The sequence below is a fragment of the Physeter macrocephalus genome, chromosome 12 (assembly GCF_002837175.3).
Source record: "Physeter macrocephalus isolate SW-GA chromosome 12, ASM283717v5, whole genome shotgun sequence".
Taxonomy (NCBI): Eukaryota; Metazoa; Chordata; class Mammalia; order Artiodactyla; family Physeteridae; genus Physeter; species Physeter macrocephalus.
In genome coordinates, this window is record NC_041225.1 from 77,913,002 (window position 1) to 77,925,612 (window position 12,611).

General features: G+C 34.7%; 1 protein-coding gene across 4 annotated transcripts in view; it reads left to right on the top strand.

The window, feature by feature from the left end:
* Positions 1-12,611, top strand: part of EHBP1 (EH domain binding protein 1) — a 343,347-nt gene that overhangs the window by 138,359 nt on the left and 192,377 nt on the right. For all 4 annotated transcript variants that reach the window (XM_007108111.4, XM_024133485.3, XM_007108113.4 and 1 more), the window contains exon 7: positions 248-387. In XM_007108111.4, the coding sequence (XP_007108173.2) occupies positions 248-387 (140 nt within the window). The remainder of the gene's footprint in view (positions 1-247; positions 388-12,611) is intronic.

The following is a 12,611-nucleotide window of genomic DNA, read 5'->3' on the forward strand; positions in this document are numbered from 1 at the left end:
CTGCGCGTCCGGAGCCTGTGCTCCGCAACGGGAGAGGCCACAACAGTGAGAGGCCCGCGTACCGCAAAAAAAAAAAAAAAATAAATAAATAATGAATGAATATTTAGATTGCTCAGTAGTTTTGTATAACTGTTTAAAAAGTCTTGTTAATGTTTAGAAAGAAGAAATGTATTAATATTATTTTCTTAAGAAACAACCCTTTTTAAGGTAATGTCATTTAATAAATTGTGTATTATCATTGATATAGGGATGAAGACATGCAAAGTTTGGCTAGTTTGATGAGTATGAAGCAAGCTGACATTGGCAATTTAGATGACTTTGAGGAAGATAATGAAGATGATGATGAGAACCGAGTGAACCAAGAGGAAAAGGCAGCAAAAATTACAGGTTGGTGTTATTTGCATTAAACTAAAAATTTATCTGTTTTTTTTGCAGAGTTGAAAAACTCAGTGTTGTTTCCCAGGAAAAAACAATTCCACTAGCAAGGTATTGTTTCTTTCCCAAGGCTTCCTAATATAATATACCATTTAGCTCTCTAGAAACTTTATGTGCTGATGGAAATAACAGATTTTAGCAGTTTAAGATCAAGTCCAAGGCTAGTCAAGAAAGCATCAAACTTTATTGGAACTACTGATTATAGTATAAAGTAGCCTAAAGATGTTCATACTTATTTTGTCAATGTATGGATGAACACTCTATAAGTAGAAATCTGTCTTAAGGGTAAGATGAGAAGATGCATTGGCTACCTTCTCCTAGCTCCTGTTCATTTATTCACATAAATTGTATGGACATTCTTTGTTTTGAATTTGTATACATCTTATGTATCCTTATATCTAGACACTTCCATGCAAGTATTTCTTATAGCTGGTTTGATCAAACTACTAAGATGGTCAGTGGTTAGAACCTCTTTGTATTAATTGGTCAATAAATGTTTATCATCAATCTGGCTAGCACCCTTAAGGAATTGATGTTATACCTTTATTATTGGAGTGAAAATCAAGCACTATATACATACTCCTTTCAGCTAATAAATTGCTGTAAATTTCTGGATTGTTATCCCTTGACTTCTATCATCTATTCACCTCTTGGTGACTTTTCCAAATTCATTGGGCACTTTGGCACTCATCTCTTGGCTTTGCCTAAATTCTTGTTATCGTATGGGGGAATTCTATTGATCACATGGATGACCAATTTAATTTCTTAGTCAAAAACTTCTGTGACTTCCTCAACTCCAGTGACCTTCACCTCTACAATACTTCTGTTATAAGGAATTGATCAGACTTGTATGCAAAGACAGACGTTTTGTCCTGAGCAAATTTTATAAATTGCAGTTGACCCTTAAACAACACTGGTGTGAACTGCATAGGTCCACTTGTATGTAGATATTTTTCAATAGTAAATACTGCAGTGCTACACGATCTGTAGATGCAAATATGTAAGAACTGAGGACTTGGAGGAAGCATGAATACAGAGGGCCAACTATAAGTTATATGTGGATTTTCCACTGTATAGAGGGTTGATGCCCCTAAACCCTGTTTTATTCAAGGGTCAACTGTATTATTTTCTAATTTATGATTGCCATTTTGATTTCCTATTTAACCCAGGAATGTTTGGGAGAATGTGCTTTGTCATGGGTTGTGTTTATTTCTAGTTTGTTTATTTCTAGTTTAATTCAAGTAAAATTCTGAAGCCTGTTATATTTCAATTTTTAAAAAAATATGATTGAGATCTCTTTCTTTGTAGTGTAGATATATGATCTGTTTTTGTAAATTTTCCATAAATATCTTTTTACATGTATATTCTATTTGTCAGATTCAGCATGTAGCTATTAGGCCAAACTTTACATTTATATTATTTAGTCATTTATATTCTTATGCTTTTTGTATAGTTCATCAGTGAAAGACAGAGAACTTCAGTCCTAAATTATTTAGTTTATAAAAATTTATTCTCTTATAGCTTCATTGTGGATTATAATTTGATCAGTTTGCCCCATTTAATGCCTCTTGCCTTGAATTTTTGCCTGATATTGATAATCCATGCCTTCTTTGTACTTGGTGTATTTATCACTTTATTTTTAATCCTATCTGTGTAACTACTTCTCTTTATAAACAGTATTTGGTTGTATTTCTTGATAACTGACATACTTAATTTCACTTATATTACTTTGTACTTTTATTTGGGAATTTCCTTATTATATTTTTCCCATCCACCCCTTACATTTTGACATTCTCAAATGTTCTTTAAGCATTTTTTAATAGAATAATTTGGAAGTTATATATCCTCTGTTTTCATTTTGGAATAGTATCCTCTAAAATAAATAAGCTAGAGGGATAACTCAATGAACCTGTATTTCTCTGCTAACATTAAAAATGAAACAGAATGTGTTGACTCACCTTGTGAGATTCAATATGATTCTCTCCTCTCTTTATTTAAGTTTCTCCCTCCAACCCCTCCTGGCTATTATTTTTATTTCAATAACATTTTGGGTTTCTTTTTTCAATAATAAGTGCTTACATTTGCGTTGTTTATAATGTCAGCAAAATCATACAATACTTTTTAAAATGCCATGTCTTTGCTACTAGTTGGAGTGCTTAGGAAGGTAAGTTGGTGTCCTTCCCTTACCACCTCCAATGACTTCCCACCTATCCTTCAAATTTTAATTCTTTTTCCACATCCTCTAAGAAGCCTTTCATGGCCTCTCCATCTTAAACTTGATCACTCTATCCTTTGTGCTACTGCTGTACCATTTAAAAATGCAGGCATTTTCTTACAGCATGAGTTTTTTATAATTCCAGTGGGATGTGATTTGACCTTTTAATTAGAGAATATGGTTTATTCTTTGTATATGGCTTTTGGTTAAAACTAAATCTCAATTAGGCACTAATACCATAAGTAGCAACAAGAAAACCACACATTTTCATAGTCATAGCTGTTTTGAGCAATGTTGTACTGTTTTCATCATAGCAATGGGAAAAAAAGGTGATAGCAGCATGTCACGAGTTCTGCACTGAAAAGAAAAGAAAGGACATATTTTGAGCAAAATTCAGATTTAATGAAAGGATTCAGTAATAACTAGATTTTATAACTGAACTCTTGTCTTAGTCCATTTGGGCTGCTATAACAAAATATCATAGATTGGGTACTTTATAAACAACAGAAATTTGTTCCTCACAGCTCTGGAGGCTGGAAGCCTGAGATCAAGATGTCAACATGGTCGGATGAGGACCGTCTTCTGGGTCACAGACTTTTCATTGTATTCCTTAAATGGTGAAAGGGGACAAGGGAACTCTTTTGGGTCTCTTTTATTTTATTTATTTATTTTTGCGGTACGCGGGCCTCTCCCGTTGTGGAGCACAGGCTCCGGACGCGCAGGCTCCGGGGCCATGGCTCACGGGCCCAGCCGCTCCGCGGCACGTGGGATCTTCCCGAACCGGGGCACGAACCCGTGTCCCCTGCATCGGCAGGCGGACTCTCAACCACTGCGCCACCAGGGAAGCCCTCTTTGGGGTCTCTTTTATAAGGGCATTAATCTCATTCATGAGGACTCTGCCCTCATAACCTAATCACCTCCCAAAGGCCCCACCTCCATCACATTGGGAATTAGGATTTCAACTTATTAATTTTGAGGGGCACAAACATTCATACCATAGCAATCCTTATTACTTAAACATACATATATATACCTTAATTTCTAAAATTTCCACTGCAGAAATAACTTTTTTAGATAGCCTAAAATTCTCTGACCCTAACTGAAGCAATCGTTTTAATGCAATTTATGATGATCCAGAATTTCTTCAGAATGCTACTGGTTTGTGTTATTACTTATTTATGTATTTACTGTCCATATTTTATGAAATTCCTTCAAGGTGGAGACTATGTTCTGATCATTTTTTTCATCTCTAGCTTCTAGCACATTGTCTGGAACACACTGAGAATTTAAAATATGTTAACTGAAAGGCCATAAATGAGAGGGCTTCCGTCTCCTGTTGTAGCCCATATTGATCACTCTGGCTTGTTATCTTGTTCCATTCATTTTGAGCTTTGATCATATACTATCTTATGTAAGATGGGATGGTCCCATTTTATGGAAAGAATGTGATCTGGAGGAGACACATAATTCAGACCTTAAATAATTCAAGACTAGTTTCCCAAAAGTAATGAATATAAAATGTATTGAGGGAGCATAGGTGAGTAGGGATGGTGGGTGATTACATTCATGTTCTAAGTCGGTAAACCCATAATCATTGTAACATACCTATGCTTTGATGTTACATTTTTTTCTCAGCATTTTCCGTTATATTTGCAGAGGACAATCACTTAAATTAATAGCACAGCATGTTATGGCAGTTGTTTGGCTTACTGAGTTGCATTTTTTAGCACCTGTAAATTCCATTCCAAGGTTAACTTTCAGGAATATTTTTTCAGCACCAGCACTACCACTCTAAAACTGTTTAAGTAAAATAGTTTTAAGATAATAAAAACTATATTAAAATTTAACAGTAGTAATGTTTGAATAATAGCTTAAGAGTAAACAAAATGAATGTATTTTATAAACATGGTACAAATAAAGTATGGTGGGTATTTTTATTTACCAGCTAAAGTGGCAATAACTTAAACACAGCTTATGTTCACACTTTCTTGCAGCTTTAAAAATTGTTGACACAATTTTTATGGAGGAAGGAATTATTATTTAAAATTTTGCCTATATTAAGTATATATTATAAATGCATAAAATGCAATCACATTATATCAATAAAATTATATGGGTACATTATTTTCTCAACTAAGCTGCAAGCTTCTTGAAGAAACAGACTGTTAGAATTACTTTGGGTATATCTTAGATTGACACCTAGAGGCTATTCATTTAGCCTGTGCTCTTGTGGAGTATGGCTGTAAATCATTAGTAACTGACAAAGTATATCTTCCGAAATTACAGACTTTACTAGAAGTAAAAGTAAATTCATGGTATATATATTTAGACTGATCACAAGCCCCTACTCTGTCTGTCTGAGACAGAATTCACTGCTAACTGGATACAGGGACTGGCTCTTAGGCAGGAACCTTTTATTGAAGTTACCTGTATAGATGTCTTCTGCAGAGGTGCAGCACCAATGAATGGGCAGTTGGAAAAATCACTGAAATGTAGTGGGAGTGATTGACCTTGGAGTTGGAAAAACAAAGCCTTTGAATGGAAAGTTTACTGTAGCTGGTATTAGAAATTATATATGGTTTCAAAACAGTGCCTCCATTTGTATGGCAACCTCACATGCTTGAACCAGTTTTTGGTGATATGACCATCTTTGGGATTCATGTTCAATTTCTGAATACACACCAACAGAAAGGGGAAAAAAAAAGACATTCTGCATAAGTGACAAAGTCCTACTGAATGTAGCTCAGAAAATTAGGTTTAAACGAAACAGTTTACAACAGAGCATTATTGGGGAAACCAGACATCATGAGACACCTGAAAGACCCCTGGTATACTTATAATTGTGGCAAAGATCAGCAAGGATTCTAGTTAGGCATTCAGACTCACAGGACCTGAATAGCCCAAACTTAGTATTAGATTCATTTAGGAGGATATTGGACAGGAAACAGCATTCAGCAGAGCATTCCTCTTTCACTGGAGTTTTCATGGCAGCCTAGGTACTGTTCTTTGACTTCTCCCCCAAATGACAACTTGGGTACAAGGAGACAAGATCCACATAGTTAGGAGCAGGGATTACCTTGACTTAGAATCTTCATGTTGCACAAGAGCTGTTATCTTTTGTAATAGTTTGATAGGTATAGTTTTCAGGGTCCCTGTAAGGGACATGCTCAGTTATGAGAGTCTCCACAATTAGAGAAGCTCAAGCTATGGCCTTCCATCAGGCATATAGTCCATTTAGAGTCCTCCCATCCAGATGCAGTTTATAAATCAGGATTTATTTTTACCATAAGCATGTTGCCTGGTGTTTGTTAATCCTTTTCCTATAGTTGGTAAAGTTAATTCAGGAGTAGGAAGAGAGAGTGACATATTGGCCACCTTCAGGGAACAGACTCTTACAGCACAGATGGTAGTAGAGGAGATAACAGTTCATATTTGAGGATCTTAGTAGAGGAGATAACAGTTCATATTTGAGGATCTAGAGTTGATTATAGTATGACTCAGCCCTCTGAGATTAAATGTCCTACTTGCTAGGGCTCTGAATGGGGATAAATAGGTCTCTTTTCTCAGATTAAAAGGGTCCTCAGAATAAATTTGGGGCCCTGGTCAGAAAATACATCCATTAATTTGCTTCTGGTTTTTACTTGGGCATTTACTCTCCAGTACCTAGGAGACTGATTAACAAAATCATAGAATTGCTGTGGACTCTATAAAGTAAAATAATTTAAAATGGCCACCTATTTTGGAGATCTGTGTGAAGGATGAGAATTTCTGGAATACTGCATCTGTTATCTAGGTTTTAAGGTTGGAAACTAGGGTAGAAGCAGAGAGGTGGGGCATTTCTAGTCCCTTGAGCTAAAAAGTTTGTAAGGTACAAGCTACCTCTTTCTTAAAGGAGTTTGAGACCCTAGGGTGAGAGACTGAAGAAAGCAAGCATATCTCTTCCCAATGTTTAGAACTCAAATGTGTCAACTCAGAGAATAGTAGAAGTGGCAGAAGATAGAGATTACAAATTCAGCCTACTTTCTATATCACTCTTAATCCCCAATGCTGCTTTGTTTGTACTAAGAACAATTGAACATTCTTTGGCACCCCTTACAAGACTCTGGAAGAATTCTGTGGATACTGAGAGCCCATCTGACAGGGTCAGGATGGAAGTAAGAGCTCTGAAGGAGAAGTTAGAAGCTCCCCAATATTATTTAGGGAAGGAGCCAGGAGATAATTAATATTTAAATACCAATATGCATTCTTTAAGGGCTTTTCCTAGGAATGCAATGTCGGTTTAACCATATTAACAGAATAAAGGAGAAAAACCATGTAATCATCGTAATAGATGCAGAAAGGAGCATTTGAAGAAATTCAATACCGAGTTTCTCAGCAAAGTTTTAATGTAAAGGAATTTCTTCATTTTGATAAATAGCATCTATGGTGAGCTACAACTAACATCATATTTAATGATGAAACACTGAACACTTTTCCTCCAAAGATTGGGATCAAGGCAAGGATGTTTGCTGTCACCACTTTCATTCAATATTATACTTAGCAAAGGCACATGATGCAAAATCAATATAGAAAATTTATATTTTTATATATGAACAACAAACATTTGGAAGATGAAATTAACAAAACAATTTCATTTACAATGGAGGCTAAAAGTAACATAGACTACTTAGAAATAAATTTAAGAAAAGATGTGGAAAAACCTCTACCCTGAAAACTATATTACTGAAGGTAATTAAAGAAGGTCTTAATAAATAGAGATTCTCTGTTCATAGATTAGAGAACTCAATATAGTAAAGATGTTACTTTTTCCCAAATCTATAAATTCAACTCAGTGCCATTCATAATCCTAGCAGGTTTTTTAAAAAAATAGAAATTGAAAAGCTGATTCTAAAATATAATTGGAAATGCAAAGGAACTGAATAGCCAAAATAATCTTGAAAAAGAACAGAATTGTTAATACTATCTGATATCAAGATTTACTGTAAAGCTATAATAATCAAGATAGTATGGTACTGGCATAGGATAGACAGATGAGTGGAACAAAACAGAAAATCCTAAAATAGACCCAAACTTATCTGGTCAATTAATTTTTAGCAAAGGTGCAGCATAATTCAGTAGAGAAAGGAAAATATTTTCAACAGATGATGCTGAAACACCTAGATGTCCATATGGAAAAAATGAGCATCAATTCCTACACATACACAAACATTAATTCAAGGTAGATCATGGACCTAAATGTAAAAGCTAAAGCTATAAAACTTCTGAAAAATAAAAAAATATATTTGTGACCTGAGAGTGGGCACAGGGTTCTTACATTCTTACACAAGACACAGAAAGTAATAACCATGAAAGAAAAATTTGATGAATTAGACTTTATCAAAATTTTAAATGTATGGTTATTGAAATAGACCATTAAGAAAATGTATGTGCAAGTTACAGACTAGAAGAAAATATTCATAAAGCATATATCTGACACAGGCTTGTATCCAGAATAGATTTTTTTTAATGTCCTACAACTCAATAATAATAATAATAATAAAAGACAACCCTTTTTTTTTTTTTTTTTTTGTAATGGGCAAGGATTCAAACCTGTTGTTCACAAAGAAAGATACACCATTGGCCAGTAAGCATATGAAAATGTTCTCAGTGTCACTTGTCATCAGGGAAGAGCAAATTAAAATCATCATGAAACACAACTCCACACCCACCAGAGTGGTTAAAATTTAAAAGACTGGCAATAAATTCTAAATGTCAGTAAGGATGTGGACCAAATGGAACTCTCATCCATTGTTCATGGAGAGTATAATGGTAAGATCACTTAGGAAGTTTTTTATAACACTAAACATATACTGCCTTTAGACCCAGCAGTTCCACTCCTTGATATTTATCCAAAAGAAATGAAAACATATATCCACAAAAAGACTAGTACAAAAATATTCGTAATATTTTTATTCATAACAGCCCCAAACTGGAAACAGCTCACGTGTATGTACATCAACAGGAGAATGGCTAAACTGTATTATATTTGTGAATGGAATACTATTCAGCAATAAAAATGAGCTATTGATGCATTCAACAACATGGATATATGTCAAAACCATTATACTGAATGAAAGAGGATTTACATAAAAGAGTATATACTGTATGATTCCATTTACGTGGTGTTCTGGAAGAGGCAAAAGTAATCCTATATTAAAAATTTGAGAATAGTTATAGCTGGTGGGTTTTGGGATTGACTGAAAAGAGGCATGAGATTTTTTTATTGTGGGGGGTGTGTGATGCAGTGTTCTTCCTCTTGTGTCACGTGGGTGTATACATTTGTCAAAATTCATTGAATTGTACAGTTTAATATTTGTGCCTTTCATATATGTGCATAAGTAAAATACTGGAAGGTTAATGTAAAAGTTATAATAAATATGTTAGATTAGTAAGAAAATGAATGATTTCAACTTTCTGATTTATTGATCTACTGTGTGATAGCTAATCTTCAAAGATTGTCCTCCAATGAAACAAGCCTCCCAATATTCATGCCCTTTTATAGTCCCCTCCCTGTCTTCTGTGCTGGCCCTGTAAATCACTTTTAACCAGTAGAATGCAGTGGGGAAGTGACACTTTGTAACTTCTAAAGCTAAGTTATAAAATGCCTTGTAGCTTCTACCTGGGACTCTTCTAGTGCATTCTCTGGGGGATACCAGCTGCCATGTATAAAGTCCATCTACCCCAAGATTGCTATGCTGAGAGGAACCCCAAACTACCCATATGGACAGGCCACTTGAGAGAGAGAGAGAGAGAGAGAGAGAGAGAGAGAGATGCCTGGCCAGCCCCCAGTTGTTCCTGCCTCTCAGCTGAAACACCAAACATGTAAGTGAAGAAGCCATTTTGGACGTCCAGCCCAGTTCAAGCTTTGGATGACTTTGTCTCAAGCCACCATCTAACTGCAGTAAACTACTCAGCTGAGTGCATTAACCCATAGAACTGTGAGAGGTAATCATTTGTTTTTAGCCACCAAATTTTAGTTTGGTAGCTTAAACTATAACATTTCTAGAGATAAATGAAATATGTTGTAGATAGATACGTATATATGCATAGATATGTAGACAGACATAAGATAAACACATAGATTAAAAACACACAATTGCTAAAATTTAAATATAAGGTATATGTCTTTCTCCCTTTATAAAAATTACAGCAAGTGTTATGACTTTCATTCAGTTCATTCATTCATTTACAATATGACCTGCTAAAGGGATTGAAAATCACATTATTAAACCTGTTAGCTATATCCATAAATCAAATATTTATGGGCTCAAGCCCATGAGAAAAGTGACATCTTTGGTAACTTGAGATCTATTAAGAAGTTGCAGTGTTACTTAGACCATCTTAAAATGAGATATACCTGTACTGAATCTTATTATACTTTGGAGAGAAGAATGAGGATGCTGCAAGATTTGCAGGTATGTTCTAGCTCTAGGCAGACCCTCCCACACCCTGCCCTTTTAACTCCACTACAGACTTTCTTAAAAGAAAAACCCACGTACTCTTTGTGACACCACTTCCATCCCCCTGTTTTGGTTCAGTGTGATAATCTCTGGTGGTCAATTTCTATCTTCTTTTGCCTTCCTAATGTAAAGAAGAGTCTCAAATTACTTGACCCTGTGCTTCGATTGCCTGCCCCTAATTTAGTTTTCCTTCTTATTCTCACCAGTGTGAAGCAAGTCCAGATTGACACACTGTTATGATGACTAAATGCTACACTGCAGGTTTATTGCTCAGTTTGCGTAGTGCTAGGGTAGAAATCATTTTGTGCTATTATATAGCATTATTAGCATTTTCCGAAGTGTAAATTTTTGGTGAAACAAGGCTTTAATTAGTAAGAAGTATTATATAAATATGTTGGGCCAGGGAATTTTTTTGGTCAGGGTGGTATATTACTGGGAAAGCATCCCACTTAAAAAAATTCTGGGAATAAATTTGTGTTGTAAATCTTCTTTTAAATTTTAAATTTTTGTTTTTCTGATTATACATGTAAAACACATTGGCTGCAAGAAATTTGGAAGTAACAGAAAAGTACTTTTTTAAAAGGAGAAATACATAACACAATTATGTATTTTAAGCTGTGCACCCACATATGCAAATGACAATTAAATTATTTTCCTAAGTTTCACAGGCACCTGTAGCTTGGTATGGCCAAACTGAGTAGCCCCCACTGCAGTGCTAGAACTAATGTCCACACAGTCACCCAAGACACAAACTTTGCATGTATCCTAGATTCCTCTCCTCATCCCCCATGTCAAATTAACCATCAAAGCTTTCTTCTTAATCTATTCTTTAATTAGCAAATATTTACTAAGTGCCTCCCTTCATGGAGCGGTAATGCTAAACTACTCATCTTTTTGCTTCCTATCCTGTTTTTTTCAAGTGCAGCTACCATGTTGCTCCTGGAATGATGTTTCTAAACTATACATTTGATCTTACAATGGATTCCCAGAGCTTTCAGAGTAAAGTTCACATTCTTTATTTTGGTCTCTATAACCTTCATGATAGGACATTTGCCAACCTCATCTCATTCCATTCCCCATCCCTGGTATCTTAAACCCCAAACAACTTGCTGTTCCTCAAGTATATCATGTTCTCATTCGCCTCCCTTTCATCGTTGTGAAATGCCCTCCAGTTTCTCCTTTATTTTAATAATAATAATGATGTCTCTTTGTCTTATTTTCACTCAATAAATCCTCCTTGAATAAATCTAGGAGGGCTTCCTGACCTCAGACTGAGTTGTATGCCTCTCTTCTAGTTTCAAATACCCTACAATACATAATCGTAACAAATATCATATGTGTCATACACTGTATATTGCTTTACTTGTCTGTCCCCCCAAAATATAATAGGTACTTGAGAAATGTTTCTTATATAGGTAAATGGTATTTCTTTGGAGATTGCTTCTTTTTATGATTTGGATGGAGATTTATTTGCATACTAAATAAGAAGAGCATTACCTTTTCACTTTGTTAATATGAATGAAAGTTCTAGAAGCAGAAGTTCTAGGTGTTAAGTAAGGATTTATTTAAGCTATAGATAAATAGGGAAAACTAGGATAGGAAGGACAACTTGTCATCAGTGAGAAGAATGGAAATAAGAAATTACTTTGGGTTAATTAATGAGGAAATGGTCATTAGTGGTTTTATTTGTTTATTTTTTTATCAGTGGTTTTAGGTATCACCAAAAGCATGGTGGGGGGAAGGAAATATTCTAAACATTCAGAAAAATTGCAGTGTAAATAATTTAGTCATGTAATTCAGTCATCTTGATAGTATTTAAATAAATGCCCACATTGTACCTAAAAGTTTATAATGGAACAATAATAATGTTTTGAAGGTAAGAACCAAGTTTAATATTTCTTCAGTATTCCCTCTATTGCTCATTATATAAGGTGCTTAAATAAAGTATTTCTACTCTCATTGAGATTACATCTAAGAATATTAAATAACTAAAATGTGTAAAGAAAACTACAAATCTTTGAACATTATTTTAAAATATTTTAGCCTCATAATTACACATCTGGGAATACAGTGCAAATAAATGATGCTAATATACATGATAAAATGTGAATATTAATAATAATACCTCAGGATATTTATGAGAATTAACTCATAACATATGCAGAGCCCTTTCCACTGCTTAATAAATGTTAACTGTTATTAATATTTCTTTTTTTCATATTTTTGAAGTTAAAAATAAACCATCTGCAAATTTTAAAAAATACAAAACTAGTAATGAATTTAAAAAATCAGTCATGCATTGGTAACCACATAGGATAGATTCTCTCCATTATACTTCCCTGAAAATTACAAAGTTACAGTGACTACTAGTCAGGGGTAAAAGATCTAATTTAAGAATACGGGGCTTCCCTGGTGGCGCAGTGGTTGAGAGTCCGCCTGCCGATGCAGGAGACACGGGTTCG